This window comes from Anolis carolinensis, unplaced genomic scaffold (assembly GCF_035594765.1).
Source record: "Anolis carolinensis isolate JA03-04 unplaced genomic scaffold, rAnoCar3.1.pri scaffold_17, whole genome shotgun sequence".
Taxonomy (NCBI): domain Eukaryota; kingdom Metazoa; phylum Chordata; class Lepidosauria; order Squamata; family Dactyloidae; genus Anolis; species Anolis carolinensis.
The window spans coordinates 1,938,154-1,956,588 of record NW_026943827.1 but is presented as its reverse complement, the minus strand read 5'-3'; the positions used below and the strand labels follow the sequence as shown (position 1 = coordinate 1,956,588).

At 49.4% G+C, this 18,435-nt stretch overlaps 3 protein-coding genes and 1 long non-coding RNA gene across 5 annotated transcripts in view; 2 read left to right on the top strand and 2 right to left on the bottom strand.

Moving 5' to 3' along the window:
* Positions 1–18,435, top strand: part of LOC134294606 (uncharacterized) — a 122,849-nt gene that overhangs the window by 39,621 nt on the left and 64,793 nt on the right. The window lies entirely within an intron of this gene.
* The window catches only part of LOC134294590 (zinc finger protein 135-like), a 71,291-nt gene that overhangs the window by 13,357 nt on the left and 39,499 nt on the right, over positions 1–18,435 (top strand). The gene's annotated exons all lie outside the window — the stretch shown is intronic.
* LOC134294576 (uncharacterized) lies at positions 5,691–9,890 on the bottom strand. The gene is made up of 2 exons (XM_062966125.1): positions 8,114–9,890; positions 5,691–5,968 (listed from the first exon to the last, which is right to left on the bottom strand). The coding sequence occupies exons 1-2, from the start codon at positions 9,659–9,661 to the stop codon at positions 5,927–5,929; spliced, it is 1,590 nt and encodes a 529-aa protein (XP_062822195.1). The 5' UTR covers positions 9,662–9,890; the 3' UTR covers positions 5,691–5,926.
* The window catches only part of LOC134294579 (zinc finger protein 658B-like), a 64,915-nt gene continuing 58,158 nt past the window's right edge, over positions 11,679–18,435 (bottom strand). For both annotated transcript variants that reach the window (XM_062966134.1, XM_062966133.1), the window contains exon 2: positions 11,679–16,525. In XM_062966134.1, the coding sequence (XP_062822204.1) occupies positions 14,527–16,047 (1,521 nt within the window). In that variant the 5' untranslated portion in view covers positions 16,048–16,525 and the 3' untranslated portion in view covers positions 11,679–14,526. The remainder of the gene's footprint in view (positions 16,526–18,435) is intronic.

Here is an 18,435-nt window from a genome sequence, read left to right as displayed (position 1 = left end):
ACTTGAGTTGGGTTCCGTTGAGTTGTCCAAGATTTAAGTTGTATTCATTTGGGTTCTGATGAGTTGAGTTGGGTTCAGTTGAGTTGTCTTGGGTTCCATTGAGTTGAGTTGGATTCTGATGAGTTGGGTTCTGATGAGTTGTCCAAGGCTTGAATTGTATCCAGTTGGGTGTGAGGCTTGTCAGCTCCAACTGTGTGGTGTGGGTTAGTCTTCTTTTAAAGAGTACACACAAGGGCTGGAGATACCTACGGCATTATTGTTCGGAATATAAGAGTCTGCTCTACTGCCCGTATATATAGGCTTAGCTACAGTATCAAATCACCCTGGAGTCCTGGCGCCTGGAGGTTGCCCATTCCCACCTTCCAGAGTCCCTTTTCCCCACCTCGGGGCAATTGAGTTTTATGGCTGGTTCGTATGTCCTGTCCTCCCTTTTGGCCCATGGTCATGTGCTCTGTGCCAGCGCTTTGTGTCCGGAGATGGCATGAGATGGGGATCACAACATGAAGCGAGGAACCAACAAGGCGTCTCTCACCTGGCAAGACGGAACGAGGGTCCAGTAAGGCGTATCCGAATAACAATGGACAATAACGTGTGCAGGTGGGACCCCATAAGCCCTACAGCCTGAGATGGAGAATGTTTTGAAACCATGCCATAAGAACGGAAGCAACAGCACGTTCCCCGAAAGAAGGACTAAACTTTAGACTATCAAATGCAGGGGCCTCAAAGATCCAGCACGCTTTCCGGAACCACCGAGACCACGTCTGTCAGGAGAACGTGATCACCTCTTCCGAGCAGGGCCCGTGCGTGAGAATATGGATGTATGGGTCTGCGTGTGGGTGAGAGCTCTCTCGGGATGTGATTTTGATAGGATTGTGATGTGATAATCAATAAATGTTACAATGAACGTGTTAAAACCAAATTTGGTCTCTGAGCCTCATTGATCCATCGCGATTCCCTAAACACTCTGCATCCATCAAAAGAACAGGAACCCTTTTGGTTCATAACGGACCAAGAGGTGTCATCCATAAATAAGATAAGATACAATAGAATAAGTAATACTTACCCAATGCTCCCATGAAAACATGCCCACAGATGGCACCAAATTCCAAAGCTCTGGATGAGCTCACCCAGCGGGTTCATGTGGATGTCCAATAACATGGGGGAAGGAATCGAGCCTTGCGGCACCCCACAAGCCACTGAACGAAACATGCAGAATCATCACAGGAGGCCTTTGTCAGGGTGCAATAAAGAACAGCATCATCAAAGCTGGTCTTCTCGCAACCTGACTACAAGAGGACAGAGGAAGGAGACCATTTGGCGGGATAGGCTGATTTATGACAGGGTCTGGTCTTCAAACGTGGGAAAGGACAAAAGGAAAGGGAGGTGTGGATGGAGAAGGAGGAGGGGGAAGGCAACAACCCCATATACTGAGGGGAAAAGCGGAAGAGAGTCAGTAAAAGCTATTGCAGTCATCTTGGCAAGGCGGATTCAATAAAGTTTTCCATTGCGACCAGCGGTGTGAGCCTATTTCTTGGGTCCTACACCTTCCAGGAATGGACACAATGACATGGCTTCTTTTGGGGCGGGGCTTCTCCCTTCGAGACTCCTCCTCCTCTGAGTGAGACGGGAGGGAGGGGCGGGGCCTTGGCCTGGCAGGGGAAGGGAGGGGCCTCATTGGCTGAGCAAGGGGAGGGCGGGGCCTTGCCTCTGGAAGCCCCGCCCAGCACAGAGACCGTTCGAGGGCGCCCCTCCCAGCCTGGCTCTGGTGACGTCAGGAGCCCCGCCCCCTCCCTCTGCCTCTTCAGCCCGAGCGGCGGCGCTCTCCCCGCAGAGCTGAGTGGCGCGATGGGTCAAGCGGCTCAGGCACGAGGGCGGGCGTCGCGGGTTCGAGTCCCGTCTGCCGGAAGCGGGCCGCTGGGAGGAGCCCGGCTCAGCTGCCCTCCGGCCCTCCGGTGGGGCGGGGCTTCGCATGCCTGCGGACGGGAGGGCGGCCTCGGCTCACAGGAAACCCCGGGGTCTTTTCTTCAGACTCCCTCCTCCTTCGGCAGAGAGTTCCGCAGATCCCGGGACAGATCCGGGCAAACCTTGAAGGCTGTCTGAGTGAAGCTATGGGCTTTCCCCGAACATGAAGGGCAGTCCAGCCTGACTCGGGCACTTGGGGCTCTTCCCCGTTTCTTAGCCCAAGAGCCGGCCTTGTCCGTAGACGCCTCCGAGGTCAAGACACACGTGGCACACACACGCCATGCCATGACCGGACACACGACACGCACACGCAGAGGCATCTCACGTGTTTCCCCACCAAGGATGGACCTGGGACTCACTTGGCCCACAGAACCCCCGTGACCAGCAAAAAACACTGGAGGCCTTTGGGGGGAATTCACCTTGATTTGGGGGAGTTGTAGTTCCCCTCCATCCCGAGAGCACCGTGACCCCAAACACGGAGGGATCTGGGCCCAACTTGGCACGAAGACCCGATCTGCTGGAATGTGATGCCTGCAGGGGATGGGAGGGAACGTTCTTCCTTCCTGGGAGTCGTAGTCCACCCACAATCTGATGGATATTTGGACAATTAAAACACTGACTTTGTCAAATAACCTGGACAAGGCCGGGGTATTATTATTATTATTATACTATCATAATATTTTATTTTACTATGTTATAATTATCAAATAATCTTATATTATTTGATAATAATATAATAGTATAATAAAAATTTATAGTAATACTATAATAATCATATTATAATGATATAAACTTATAATAATACACTATATTAAAGAATAATATAACCATGACAATATTATTACATTATTAAATTACAAGAGTAATATACAATATAATATTATAACTATCTTATCCTATCCGACCTGTTGTCGATCCACTCCTTTGGGCTTCACGCAAATCTACCCTTTTCCAAAATATACCATCCTGTGCTTTGACCAAATTCAAGTTATAATCTATATATATAAAAGAGTGATGGCATCAGGGCAGCGGACAAAACAACAAAACTACAGGGCCCCCAATCTCGAAATTTGACAACACAACCCATCATCCACGGCTCTAAGTTGATACAACAAAAAGAAAAGAAAAATAAAGTCCTAATTAGAGGGAGAGGAATAATTGTTTTTATCCAATTGCTGCCAGTTAGAAGTCTAAGCTCCGCCCCCTTGGTCTCCTAGCAACCGACTCAGCCCAGAGGACAGGCAGAGTTAGGCTTCACTTAGGCCACTTTCACAAATTATCTAAAGCCCCAGCTTCTGCCAACCCAGAAGTTCGGAAACATGCAAATGAGAGTAGATGAACAAGTACTGCTCCGGCAAGAAGATAATGGCGCTCCATGCAGTCATGCCGGCCACATGACCTTGGAGGTGTCTATGGACAACGCCGACTCTTCAGCTTAGAAATGGAGATGAGCCCCAACCCCCAGAGTTAGACATGACTGGACTTAATGTCAGGGGAAAATCTTTACCCTGTACCTTAACTCCACCAATACCTCAATACTTTATTTCCCAGACCACCAGACTTCACCACAGCAACGCGTGGCCGGGCACAGCTAGTTATGATATAATAAGGAAGGAAGGCAGTCGCTCTCTCTCTCTCTCTCTCTCTCGTGGCTCTTGCTCCTTGTCCGTTGCCTTTTCAGCCTGTTGCCGTGTCGCCCGGTTGGGTCCACATCCCGGTGAGTCTTCTTCGCTCCTCGTGTGGGGAGGAGGGGAGGAGCAGAGGGACCTAGGCGGGGGGAGGGTGTCCCTCTTGGTTCTCTTGGACCTCTCAGGGGCCTTCAATACCTTACACCACGGTCTCCTTCTCTGATGCCTCGTGGGAATGGGACTTGGGGGCACCGTTTAGCAGTGGCTCCGGTCCTTCCTGGGGGTGTTGTTGGGGGACACCTTCTCGGCCCCGCAACCACTGTGTCGTGGAGTCCTGAGGATTCAGTCTCGATGACATGGCTTTTTTCCGGCCTGATGACCCCTTTGGCTTTGCTTTGTGGAGACAAAGGGGACTCTGTGTGGTGGTGGTTAAGGCCTCCTTACAAGAAGGCAAGAGTCCAGCCGGCTTAAAAGAAGTTGTAATTCAAAAAGAAAGCTGTTGACAAACGATCCCTGGACCCGACTCAATTGGTCAACTTCCGGCCAGTTTCCAATCTCCCCTTTTTGGGCAAAGTCATGGAACGTGTGGTGGCCTCGCAACTCCCGTTGTTCCTGGAAGACACTGAGTGTCTGGATCGGGCGCAGTCTGGCTTTAGGACGGGTCATGGAACTGAATTAGTCTTTGTCACCTCAGCAGATGATCTAAGCAGGGAATTGGATGGGGGGAGGGTGTCCATCTTGGTTCTCCTGGGCCTCTCATCGGCCTACCATACCATGGTGTCCTTCTGGGATGCCTTGTGGGAATAGGGCTCGGAGGCAGTTTTCCTTCCTGGAAGATCACTCTCAGAAGGCGTTGCTGGGGGACACCTGCTCGGCCCCACGGCCATTCTCTTGTGGGGTCCTGTGGGGTTCAGTCTTGTCCCCGTGTTGTTGAACATCTACATGAAGCCACAGGGAGAGATCATCCGGAGTTCTGGAGTTCAACGTCATGTGCTCCCAGGTGACGTCCACCTCCGCTCCTCCTTTCCTCCTCCTGCTCAGGAGGCTGCTCAGGTCCTGAACTGGTGATTGGCAGCTCTAACGGTCTGGATGAGGGCAGATGAACTGAAACTGAATCCAGACAAGACGGAGGCACTCCTGGTCAATCAGAAGGCCAAACAGATTGTAGGGTTGCAGCCTGTGCTAGACTAGATGGCCCATGTGGTCTCTTCCAACTATACTATTCTATGATTCTACGGGGTTAAACTCCCCCTGAAGACACAGGTCCACAATTGGGGACTGACTCCACATGGTGGAAGTTGTAGTTCACCCTGGATCAAGACACAGCACTGTGACCCCCACTGACAATGGACCAGGACTGCAACTGGCACACACAATCCTCGTGACCAAAGAAAAATACTGGAGAGGTTTGTGGGGGAATTCCCCTTAATTTATAGCCGTTGTAGATACTGGGGTTTATAGTTCACCCCACAAAGGATGGCCCCGAACCTAACTTAGCACACAGAGCCCCTATGACCAACAAAAATGCAGGAGGGCTTTGGGGGAAAGTTGCCTTGATTTATAGGAATTATAGTTCACCTACATCCAGAGAGCACTGTGTATGCGAACAACAAGGGATCTGCACCAAATTTGGCACGCATATCCGATATGGCCAATTTGGAATACTGGTAGGTTTTGGGGGGACATTTGGGAGTTGTTGGTACTGGGATTTATAGTTCACCTACATCCAGAGACACTGTGACAACCACCGACAATACAGGGACCAAATTTGGCACACAGAACCACTATGATTAACCATGGTGGGAGGGGTTTGGGGGGAACAGACCCAGCATGGTGGGAGCTGCAGTTCACCCTGCAGCCAGAGATCCCACGGACCCCTCTGATGATGCATCTAGAGAGCAGATTTGCCCAATATGACACACTTTAACCAGTGATGGAGTTTGAGGGGGTTAACCTGCCATGATGGGAGTTGTAGTTTACTCACAACCTTATGCATTCTGTAAAATAAAATGAACTTTTTCAAATAACCCAGGCAACACTGGGTACCCAAGTGTGTCAGCTCACCACAGCCGCTCCTGAATGAACACACAAGACTCTCTGTGATATCACCAGAAACTTTTACTGTAGGAAACATGAACATCAGAAAAGCCAAGAATGGGAGGCTCCGACCAACCCTCCTTTATATACCCTCCCCCTCATTTGAACAGTCTCTTCCCGCTCAGTAAAACCCCGCGCAAATTCCCCGCCAAGTCCATCAGCCGTTTCTCCTCCGAGTCCTGGGACGCAGGTGTCTTATCAATGTCAGTGACCCTGAAACTCAGAGCCACATCCAGGCTCTAGTAGCAGGGTTCTGACATGGCGTCCTCCTCCCCTTCGTCCTGGAAGGAAAAGATTAAACACAACTATTGTTCTCCGCTGTCCAGAGTTCCTTTATACTTTTTTAACAGGCTGCAATGGAATACCGGGTGTACCTTTCCTAGGTCCTTTGGTAGCCTCAGCTCATAGGTCACTTCGTTTATTCTTTTTGCTACCCTGAATGGCCCTATATAGCGTGGAGCCAATTTCTTGGATGGGAACCCCAATTTCAGGTTTTTTGTGCTCAGCCAAACCAGATCTCCTTCGCCCAATTTGTCCCCCTCTCGGCGCCTACGATCCGCAAAGAGCTTGTACTTCTTTTGTGTTTCCCGCAATGCCTCTACCACGGTTTGCCACCCTTGCTTGATTTTGGCTGGCCATTCCTCGTCGGTCTGGCCCTCCCCTTCTTTCCACTCGGGTAGCCTGGGGAAAGGTGCCACCTCCTGTCCGTATACTATTTCGAATGGGGCACGACCTGTGGCCGAATGTACGGCCCCGTTAAAAGCCATCTCAGCAAACGGAAGAAGGTCCGCCCAATCATCCTGTCTATAATTGGTGTACATCCTTAAGAATTGGCACAGTGTCTGTTGGGTACGTTCGACCCCCCCGTCTTTCTGTAGCAGAACTGCCCCATATGCCCGGTCTGACGCGTCGCAATGTAATACAAAGGCTTTAGACATATCAGGGTGCTGTAGGACAGGCTCCTCAGTAAAACGCTTTTTAAGGGCTTCGAAAGCTTCCTGGCATTCTATTGTCCAGGTCAGTTTGGCTCCTGGGGCCTTCACTTTGGCTGTTTCTCCCCTACCTTTAGTCTTTAACAAATCCGTTAATGGCAAAGTGAGGCGCGCAAAGTCCTTGATAAATGTTCTATAGAAGTTTGCGAACCCTAGGAAGGATTGCAGCTGCTTCCGTGTTTTGGGGGCTTCCCACCCCCTCACGTCTTCTACCTTCGCAGGGTCCATCGCCACTCCCTGGGAGGAAATCCTATACCCCAGAAAGTCTATCTGGTCTTTATTGAACTCGCACTTGGCAAGCTTCGCATACAGTTTTGCTTCTCTTAACTTTTGCAGGACTTCCCTGACTAGTTCTATGTGTTGCTCCTTAGTCCGAGATACTAACAATATGTCATCTAAAAAAACAAAGACTCCCTTGTACAACAATGGATGCAGCACTTCGTTGATTAATTGCATGAACGCGGCGCCTCCGCCGCACAAACCGAAAGGGAGCACACGATAATTGAATAATCCGAATGCACAGGAGAAGGCCGTCTTCCACCTGTCCTCTGGTTTAATCTGCAATTTATGGTAAGCTTCAATTAAGTCCAATTTAGTGAATATCTGTCCCTCCGATAACTGGGCGATCAAGTCCTTCACTAAAGGTAGGGGGTATTTATTTCCAGAACTGATTGCATTCAGGCCCCTGTAGTCAATGCAGAGCCTCAGCGTTTGGTCCTTTTTGCGCCTGAACAACACAGGCGCCCCTAGAGGGGAATTTGAAGGCTCTATGAAACCCCTCGCTAGGTTTTTATCAATGTATTTTCTCAGTTCCTCCTTTTCCCTAGCCGACATTGGGTATATTTTTGCCTTAGGAAGCTCTGCTCCGGGGACTAGCTCTATCTTCACTTCAACTCTCCGCTTCGGTGGGAAACTGTCTGCTTCCTTCTCATCAAATACGTCCACAAAATCCCGATACTCTGGGGGTAATTTATCTGCCAGTTCTGCTAACCTGATAGAGTCTTCCTCCCCCCTTTTCCCCGGCTCCCTTTCCACTTCCTGGCTCCCTCCTTCCAACTTCATCCTGAAGATCATGCTCTTATCCTCCCAGTTGATTTGCGGGTTGGCCTGCCCCAGCCATGGCATGCCTAGTATAACATTATAGCTGGCTATTTGTGATATCACAAATGACACCTTTCCTTCCCAACTCCCTATCTTACACTTTACATCTTCGGCACTGTACTTAGCTAATGATCCCGATGCTGTGGATCCGTCCAACTGCGAAAAAGCTATTGGGGATTCTAGGTTCGTTCTTTCGCATCCCAATCCCTCGGCTAATTCAGGGGAGATGATGTTCCTGGAACATCCACAATCCACAAATGCTTTGCAGGTTGCTTGTTTGCTGCCACTTTCCAGCTGAATGGGGACCACTATCATGGCTTTGTCCTGACTTACCAACCCCCCCGAGTGGTGCCTCATCGGTGGTTCTTCCTCGGCGCGTTTCCCTGCCACGGCTCTTGGCTTGGGCGGGCCTCCGCCTTCCCCTTTTCTCTGCCAGCACTCGGCAGCCCTGTGGCCCAAACGGCCGCACACGAAGCAGCCCCTCCTGCTGGTGCTCACGTTCCCTGTCGGCTCCGTTCTCCTCCCGGCTGGGGTTGATCCCTCCTTCCGGCTCCCCTCTTTCATCTGCGGCCGCTGCTGTAGCCCTCCTCGGTGCCTCCTCGCCTGGGCCAGCGATGTCTCGATGCGCCCTGCCAGCTGAATCCATCCGCGCAGTGTGTCAGGCTCATCACGATGCACCGCCCAGGAGAGGATCTCCCGCCTGAGCCCCTCTTTGAAGAGTTCTATCTTTGTCACTGCAGACCATTCCGGCACCTTTTCAGCGAGGCATTGGAACTCCTCCGCATACTCAGATACCGACCTCTGCCCCTGGGAGACGGTCTTCAACTCCTCCCTCGCCCGGATCTGCTCCAGTGGATCTCGGAAACGGGTCTCCAGGGCCCCCATAAAGCGTCGGAGTGACCCCAGACATGGGTCGCGCCGCGCGTGTAGTTGAACGTACCAGCTGGCCGCTCCCCTCTTCAACACTGCACCAATGGCCCGTACCCGGCTGGATTCCGTTCTAAAAGTGTGGGCATTGTCCTCCATATAGCCCCTCACCGTGGTCAGGAAAAAATCCAGTTCAGAGGACTCTCCCCCAAACTCGATCCTTAGTTCCTCTCGCCTCGGTAGGGGTCCCTGTGGTGGCAATCCCCAATCCTCCGCCCGTCGCAAGCCCCCTTGCGGGCCAGTGGGCCCCGCTGCTGCTTCCCTTTGTCCTGTGCCACGCCCGGCATTCGCCAGGGGCACCAGGGTCTCAGTTGGGAGCGTAGCCGGGATCCTCGGAGGCTTTTCCCCTTCGTCGTCACTCTCCTCCACCCGCGTCAGGCTCGTTTGGATCTTGGGCCGGGCACCAGGCTCCTTTCGCATTTCCCTTCCCTTCGGTGCTGGGAGGTCTGCAAAGCCCTGGCTGCTTCCCGTGCTCACGTCCCACATTGGGCTAGCCCGGAGTTCCCTTCCTCGCTCCGGCTCCGCCAAAACCGCCAAGCGCTCCATCGCCCTCGACATCACTGCCAGGGTGGTCTCCATTGCCGACATCCTCTCCTCCAGAAACACCGTCTTTTGCGGTCCTGGGGAAAGTGAACCTTCCTCTCCTCCGGCGCTATCTCCCCGCACCACTCCGCGCCTCTGGGTTACCCCGTTTGGCTGGGCATAAGCGGTGGATGACGCCAGGGCCGCCAGCTGGTGGAACTCAGCGTCCGTCTCGGGAGTGGCCCTTTCCGACCTTCCTCCTCCGGCGCCCAAGAGCTCTTCATCCTCCACTTGCATGTTACACCTCACCGCTACAGCGGGATGGTGTCCAAATTCTTGGCTTAGTGTCAGCTCACCACAGCCGCTCCTGAATGAACACACAAGACTCTCTGTGATATCACCAGAAACTTTTACTGTAGGAAACATGAACATCAGAAAAGCCAAGAATGGGAGGCTCCGACCAACCCTCCTTTATATACCCTCCCCCTCATTTGAACAGTCTCTTCCCGCTCAGTAAAACCCCGCGCAAATTCCCCGCCAAGTCCATCAGCCGTTTCTCCTCCGAGTCCTGGGACGCAGGTGTCTTATCAATGTCAGTGACCCTGAAACTCAGAGCCACATCCAGGCTCTAGTAGCAGGGTTCTGACACAAGTGTGTGTGTATTTGTTTTCCAAGATGGCTCCCACTTCCAAAGAGAATTGCGATTCCCACACGAAATGAATTGGTGCAAACGTAGCCCAGATATCCCACATGACCATCTTAAAATACTGGAGAGGATGTTGGGAGGGGGAACTGATCCTGGATGATGGGAATTACAGTTCAGGGAGAACTTCCAGGGAGCACTCTGAATCCCACTGAGGATGGATCGGGACCAAATCTGGCACAGACCCACCATGACCATATTTAAGTACTGCTGGTTTTGCGGGGAATTGACTTTGGATGATGGGAATAGTAGTGAAGCTGATACCTGGTGAGACTGGCTACCCGCCAAAGTTCCAGGAAGAAGTTAGGACTCACCAGCTGAAGAGAAAAGAGCAGAGAAATCCAGACTGAGAAGAAAGAGCCACGCTTGGGCCTCTTGCACTGCTTCACTATCAGGAGGCCTCCACCATAGCTGCGTGCCCACCATCACTAGGCCTCCCGCCACCACCACTAGGTCTTCAACATCACCAGGGCCTCCGCCATTGCTTTGCCTCGGCCACCACTGGGCTCCCTCCATGTCTGAGCCTCCACCAACTCCCACTGGAGCGTTGCAGCACACCAAAATACCTGGACTCTGCTCTGATGTATAAGAAACACTCAAGAACGGAAAATGGAAGGTTGGTGGACAGAAAAAGAGACTGAAAGATGGGCTTAAAGCCAGCCTGAAAACCTGTGTAATAAACACCGAGAAAGAACTGGGAAGCCCTGGCTCTTGAGCGCTTCCGTTGGAGGTCAGTTGTGACCAGCAGTGCTGTGGAATTGGAAGAGGCATGAATTTAGGGCGAAAGGGAGAAGTGTGCCAAGAGGAAGAAGGCATGCCAAACCAACCCAGACCGGGACCGCCTTCCACCTGAACCTCAGGAAGAACTTCCTCACTGTGAGAAGGGCTGTTCGACAGTGGAACTCTCTCCCCGGGGCCGTGGTGGAGGCTCCTTCCTTGGAGGCTTTTAAGCAGAGGCTGGATGGCCATCTGTCGGGGGTGCTTTGAATGCGATTTCCTGCTTCTTAGCAGGGGGTTGGACTGGATGGCCCATGTGGTCTCTTCCAACTCTACTATTCTATGATTCTATGATTCTAAGATGCCCTCACTGTGGAAGAACGAACATGTGGGTCAGGAATAGGAGGGCTCCACATGTCCACCGCGAAGACACTACACTTGAAAGGCCATCATGCTTGCACCACAAGGGATCCCCTAAGTAAGTGAAGTGAGTAAGGGCTCTTCTTCAGAAATATTTGGGTGGCTCTGGAAGCCTTGATTCACCCTTTCCTTCTTTCAGCTTCTTCCTTCCTTCCTTCCTTCCTTCCGCTTCCTTTTCTACGCAGTGTGCTTTCTTTGGAGAAGAGGGGAGGCTGAACAATCTCTACGTTTGAGACTACGGCTCTGAAGAATATACCGGTGACACCAGATCTGGGTGTAAACACTATGCATGTAACTTCTATTCTGCACGAAAAATCATACACTGTCCTGGCACCAAGCAGATCCATTCACACACACATATTCACTCACACTCCCACACTCAGCCATCTTCTCACAAAAGACTGATCCATTTCCTAGCAGACCCTGAAGGAGAGGGTTTGGGGCAACCGTCAGCCAGCCACTTTCTTTCAGGATCCCAGCCACTGCCAGCTAGAAACCCTTGAGTCTGTGCTGTGCGTGTATGAGAGGATGTGACACGGAGGGGAAGCATACGAGACAAATCTTCTGCTGACTCTAAGTAGAGCAATTCACCACTCAGGAACACTGTCCTTATTACAAACAAAGAATTATTTATTGATGGTTTTTTTAGTCCAAAAAACATAACTTGTTGCAAAGGTTTACTTCTTCCGTTTCATTTGTACATAATATAGATAATATCTTTCATTCTGTAACATCAACCACTTGACTGGAACTTTGTCTCAACAGTATTCCTTTTCCTCAGCTCTATCTCACTGGAAACTTAAACCTAACTGACTTCAGACATCTTCTTTCAAGCTCACCGGCTAGAGAACTTCACTAACTCACTCTTTTTAAAACATTCCCTCCTTTTTCATCCAGCTAGCTCCGCCCCTTTCGTGCTAGCTTCGAAATAGTTGCATTTCTACGTTACCATGGTGACACATAGCCAATCAGCAGTAGCCAACTCCTGCCCACCTTGACCACTGAATCAACATTACATAACATAGACAAAAATCCCCAATAAAATAGGGCTTTCCGTTACAGGGGACCTTCTCACAGCGACACCAGAGGCACCCCAAGCGGCCACCTTCTAGTCAAAGGAAATCTAGTATCATGCCAAGTTTTAACTTTGTGTTATTTTATTTTCCGTGTCAGGAGCAGCTTGAGTCGCTTCTGGGGAGAGTGCGGATGAGCTCCCTCTATCAGCCCCAGCTCCATGCGGGGAAATGAGAGAAGCCTCCCACAAGGATGGTGAAACGTCAAAACATCCGGGCAACGTCCCCTGGGCAACGTCCTTGCAGACGGCCAATTCTCTCACTCCAGAAGCAACTCAGTTTGCTCCTGACACGAGAAAACAAAAACTTTGTGTTATTAAAATACATTATGAGAGTACTCTCACTTAGTTTCTGACATGATAGATCAAATAAAATCACTGGGCTTCCACCGTTACTGAGGCTCAACCAACTCAGATGCTCCACCATCCTGTGCTTTCCAAATTTTATCTTCTATTTTTAAAGGTTATTAACTTAAAATCTGCATGAACCAAATCTTCTAACCTTCCCATTTGTGTGAACATGTTTGTACAATTTCCCAGCAAAGAGACCAGACGTGGTCTCTGAAAGCCTCATTGATCTCACAGACCTCACTCTTCCCTGAACACTCGGCATCAAAAGAACAGGAACCCTTTGGGTTCAGAACAAAAGAAGCTGACGACCAAACTTGGCACACAGAACGTGGGAGTTGTAGTTCACCCTGCATCCAGAGAGCATTCGGAAGCCCACCAATGACGGATGTGGACCAAACTTAGCACACACAACCCTGATGACCAACAGAACACACTGGAGGGGTTTGCGGGATAGACAAGGCAGTGAAAAAGAATCGATGGTGATCAAAGCAGTGAATACATGTTGTATAAAGCATAATAGGAATAATAATGTCTGAAGGAAGACAATGGAATCCAAACCCATGCCACCAACACCGAAGAAGGAAATGATCTTCAAAGGCGCTCTAGATTAAACATTAAACCCCATTTTGGGCTAAAACCAGGTCTACCCACCCCTCCAGTTTCAGCCGTTTTGACCCTTATAAATCCCCTTCTTTTTTGCAAATAAAAAATAAAAAGAGATTAAAAGCAAGAATACAAAAAGGCAGAAATTGTATATAATGTTTCAACTACATGAAACTAACTACTACATGAGATACAAACTAAATCAGAAACACGCACATTAACGAAACAATTACCTCCATAGACACACAACTGAACTAGAAAACAGAAAGGGATTTGTGCCTAAAGGCCTCATTCTATCTGTTAATTTTTATCTCTCATTATTCTACTCCCTTTAGATAATATAATATAACCACACTTCTATTTCCGATTAACACTCTTCCAATGAATAAATATTACAACTGACATCTGCCCATCTTGTTTTGGCTAATTTGCAGGTCTTCATAAGCCATTCTTTTTTGCTTTGGAATAAAACATTCCTTCCATCCCTGTGTGGTGTTTCCTCACTTACCGCAGGGATTACGATCCGCAAAGTAGGAACACTATTTTAATTTTAATATTTATACAGTACATTATTTTATTTCCCCCATTGCTGCTGCTTCTCCTCCTCCTCAGGGCTGCCCCCTTGTGGCTCTGGTTGCCTCTGCCAGGGAAAGAACGAGCTCTGTGAGGGAGCGAAGGAGGGAGGGCGGCAGTGGTGGCAGAAGGGCCTGGAAGAGGCGGCCACACTCCTCTCCTGCCACCGCTCCAGACGGCCGTGCCGCGAGACGTGGAGGACTCGGAAGAGGAGGGGACTTGTCCTCTTCCTCCTCCTCCTCCTCTCCTTCGAGAGTCAGGCTGCCGAGGGAGAAGAGGAAGAGGATCGCTAGGAACAAGCAGCGGGGCACCCTCCAAGCCTGGCTCGTCCCTCAGCCGGGTGCCCTCCCTCCTTCCCAGAGCGAGGTTCCTTCTTCCCAGGCAGAGGCAGCCAGAGCCGCATGGCAGGGCCAAAGCAAGGAGGCAGCCCTGAGAAGGAGAAGCAGCAGCAGAGGGCTAAATAAATAAATAAATTTCCTGCGAAACAGGGAGTCCGCAATAAGCGAACCACAAAGTACGGGGTAACACTGTATAGTCAATTCATATTTTAGTATCTCACAGTAACTATCCATGTTTTCATTCGAAATTGATCATCCAACATTCTCAACATATAAAACTATAGTTTCCTATAATCTTAATTACTTCCAGAATGGAAGGCATTTTAGTTCGATCTTTCTACAAAACATCACATGTGATGAAATGTCACAACTCTGAGCTTGCATTTCCAAAATTTGCAAGTCTTGCTTTTGACACTCTGGTGTCAATTAACAACATTCTCTCCAGGGTGAACTCTATGATGTCTATGTATAATGTTATTCCGTGAAAAGCTCTGTCCACACACCATGCATTTCTACGGTTTCACCCCATGTGAGTCCTATGATGTGAACGTAGACCTGAACTACGAGCGAAGCTCTGTCCACACTCCAGGCATTTATAGGGTTTCTCCCCTGTGTGGGTCCTTCGATGTGAACTTAGGTTTCCACTTTGAGCGAAGCTCTGTCCACACTCCAGGCATTTATAGGGTTTCTCCCCAGTGTGAGTCCTTTGATGTGAACGTAACTCTGAATTGTGAGTGAAGCTCAGTCCACACTCCAGGCATCTAAAGGGTTTCTCCCCAGTGTGAGTTCTTTGATGTGAATGTAAAGTTGCAATCTGAGCGAAGGTCTGTTCACATTCCAGGCATTTATAGGTTTTCTCCCCAGTGTGAGTTCTTTGATGTGAATGTAAAGTTGCAATCTGAGCGAAGCTCTGTCCACACTCCAGGCATTCATAGGGTTTCTCCCCAGTGTGAGTCCTTTGATGGGAACGTAAGTTTCCCTTCTGTGTAAAGCTCTGTCCACACTCCAAGCAGTTATAGGGTTTCTCCCCTGTGTGAGTCCTTTGATGTGAAACTAGATTTCCCCTACGAGCGAAGCTCTGTCCACACTCCAAGCATTTATAGGGTTTCTCCCCAGTGTGAGTCCTTTGATGTCTACGTAGAGTTGAACAATCACTGAAGCTCTGTCCACACTCCAGGCAATTATAGGGTTTCTCCCCAGCGTGAGTCCTTTGATGTTTACGTAGAGTTGAACAATAACTGAAGCTCTGTCCACACTCCAGGCAATTATAGGGTTTCTCCCCAGTGTGAGTCCTTTGATGTCTACGTAGAGTTGAACAATCACTGAAGCTCTGTCCACACTCCAAGCATTCATAGGGCTTCTCCCCAGTGTGAGTCCTTTGATGTAAACGTAGCCCTGAACTATGAGCAAAGCTCTTTCCACACTCCAGACAGTTATTGGGTTTCTCCCTAGTGTGAGTCCTATGATGTGAACGTAGACCTGAACTACGAGCAAAGCTCTGTCCACACTCCAGGCATTTATAGGGCTTCTCCCCTGTGTGGGTCCTTTGATGTGAACTTAGGTTTCCACTTTGAGCGAAGCTCTGTCCACACTCCAGGCATTTATAGGGTTTCTCCCCAGTGTGAGTCCTTTGATGTGAACGTAAGTCTGAACTGTGAGTGCAGCTCTGTCCACACTCCAGGCATTTAAAGGGTTTCTCCCCAGTGTGAGTTCTTTGATGTGAATGTAAAGTTGAAATCTGAGCGAAGGTCTGTTCACATTCCAGGCATTTATAGGGTTTCTCCCCAGTGTGAGTCCTTTGATGGGAACGTAGTCCTGAACTATGAGCAAAGCTCTGTCCACACTCCAGGCAGTTATAGGGTTTCTCCCCAGTGTGAGTCCTTTGATGGGAACGTAGTCCTGAACTATCAGCGAAGCTCTGTCCACACTCCAGGCAGTTATAGGGTTTCTCCCCAGTGTGAATCCTTTGATGTGCCTTCAGCTTTCCATTCTGACTAAAGCTCTTTCCACAATCGATACATTTATATGCTTTCTCCTCCATGTCAGCAGTGCTATGTATATTTAATTCCAATAAGAACACTTGATTCTTGTTTTTCCCTTTCTGATTACTCACAGGAGTGGGTTCAAATTACAGGAAAGTAGATTCCATCTGAACATTAAGAACTTCCTGACTGTTAGAGCTGTTCAGCGGTGGAACTCTCTGCCTCAAAATGTAGTGTAGGCTCCTTTGGAATCCTTTAAACAGAGGCTAGATGCTCATCTGTCAGGGGTACTTTGCGCTTTTCCTGCACGGCAGAGGCCTGGACTGGGTGCCTCATGCAGTCTCTTCCGACTCTATGGTTCTACTCTATAATCTGAAGTGAATGTAGGAATTCAGCAAGATCAGACCCTTGAGAGGAATCCTTTTTCCTAGAGGACTGGTTTCCTTACTACACTTTGGTTTCCAAATTCCTTAATATCGACTAGAAGCTGGTTCGTTTCCCATCACGGCAGGGGTGGCTCCAGAGAACTCTCACGTCCTGGTCAAGAAAGAAGAAGCAAAAGGTTAGACATGAAGCCGCATACCTCTGGCTTAAGGCAAACAAAGCGAAAAAGGAAAGAAGAAAGGAAAGATGGAAGGAAGGGAGGAAACACAGAAGGAGAGGATAAGAGAAGGAAGGAATCATAGAAGGAGAGAACTGAACCCTTTTCCAATATTGGAGGGCCACACCCATTTCATTGGGTCAAACTCAAACATGGTTAAAGGAACAGAAGGCAGGCAGGCAGGTAGAATCCCGTCCAACATTCAAGGGTGTAACATATTCTGGATCATGGGTTTCCGTGAATTACCAGGATTGTGCTAAATGCTCAAAGGAACAAGGATTTCTTTATTGGTTGTGCCGTTATCTCCCCTGCCACAGGGACTCCCTACTCTGCTTCCTCAGCATCTCAAAGGCTCACTCCGGCCACATTTCCCAAATGAATCTTCCAAGCTAACAAGGACCTGCATTCCCAACTGGCTAATTCAAAGCCACGTTGAGATTGACAAGGAGGAGGAGCCGGGTGCCTCTCCCTCAGCGCATCCGCCAGTGGTGAAGCATGAGCTTGCCCTCCCTCAACTGCAGCCTTGTTGCCTCAAGGAAGCTTCTGGCCCTCCCACCCCTGTGATCCCGGCCCAAAGGAGGAGGAGGAGGAGGCTGAGAAGAGAGAGGAGGGAACAGGGCAGCCTGAGAGGGAAGGAAGAAAGGAAAGAAACGGGGTTTTCATGCAGAAAGACCTTTGAACCCTCTCCTGCCCAGCCCACATTCCAGCGCCCACCCTGCCCACTTTTTGTAAAGACCTAAAATCTTGTTTGTTCCAATGTGCCTTTGATTGATTCAGTTCATTAAATGACTGGATCTCTCTAGCCATAACTTAATTCTCAGCCCTTGCACTTTACTATTGTCCCTGCCCTGGATTTGTACTGTACTAATCTGATTGGCCCTTCCAGCCTTAACTTATCATCTGCTTTGCCATCAGCCCTGCCCTCTTAGCTGTATTGCACAGGCCTTTCCCTTGCCCCAGCTCGGAGTTTCAGGGCCAGAAAAGTAGATGGAGGAGGCAACAGAATGGTTTGCCCCAAGGCAGCATTCTTGCACCGACCTTATTTAACATCTTCATGAACGATCAGCCACTACCACCACTCACAAAGAGTGCTGATGACCTCCAGCTACTACAAAGAGAACCACCTGAAGCCTAACCACCTGAAGCTTTCCACCTACGTAACCGTGAAGCCAACAGGATACTGAAAGAACTCGAACACTGTTTCCATCCTAAATATCTTGGTGACACTTCAGATCGAACACTAACATATAGGAAACACTGCATGAACACCAAGCGCAAAGTAGCTGCACGCAACAACATCATGTGGAAAAGTAAGTACTGTCAGTGCATGGGGTGCAGACCCACAAGTAATAAGAACATCAGCCCTGGCCTTGTCTTTCTCAACTGCTGAGTGAGCCTGTCCTGTCTGGAACAAGTCTGCCCATGCGAAGCAGGTGGACAAAGCACTGAACGAAACATGCAGAATCATCACAGGATGCCTTAAACCAGGGGTCCTCAAACTTTTTAAGTGGAGGGCCAGTTCATGGTCCCTCAGATTGTTGAGGGGACGAATTATCATTTGGAGAAAAAAAAAACAAATTCCTATGCACACTGAACATATCTTATTTGTAGTGCAAACCCCACCTAACAACATTTATTTATTTATTTATTTGCTACATTTATACCCCCACCCTCTCTCAACTCAAAGGAGACTCAGAGTGGCTTACAAGTTGTATGTACATACAATATATTATTATTATTTTTTGTGTCAGAAGCAACCGGAGTTGCTTCTGGAGTGAGAGAATTGGCCGTCTGCAAGGACGTTGCCCAGGGGACGCCCGGATGTTTTTGATGTTTTTACCATCCT

Coding starts and splice junctions, on each gene's coding strand:
- LOC134294576 (XM_062966125.1), bottom strand. CDS start 9,661: ATGTTCATGTTTCCTACAGTAAAAGTTTCTGGTGATATCACAGAGAGT. Junction 5,969..8,113: donor GGCACCACTCGGGGGGGTTG/GTAAGTCAGGAC, acceptor TTTTCCTTCCAG/GACGAAGGGGAGGAGGACGC.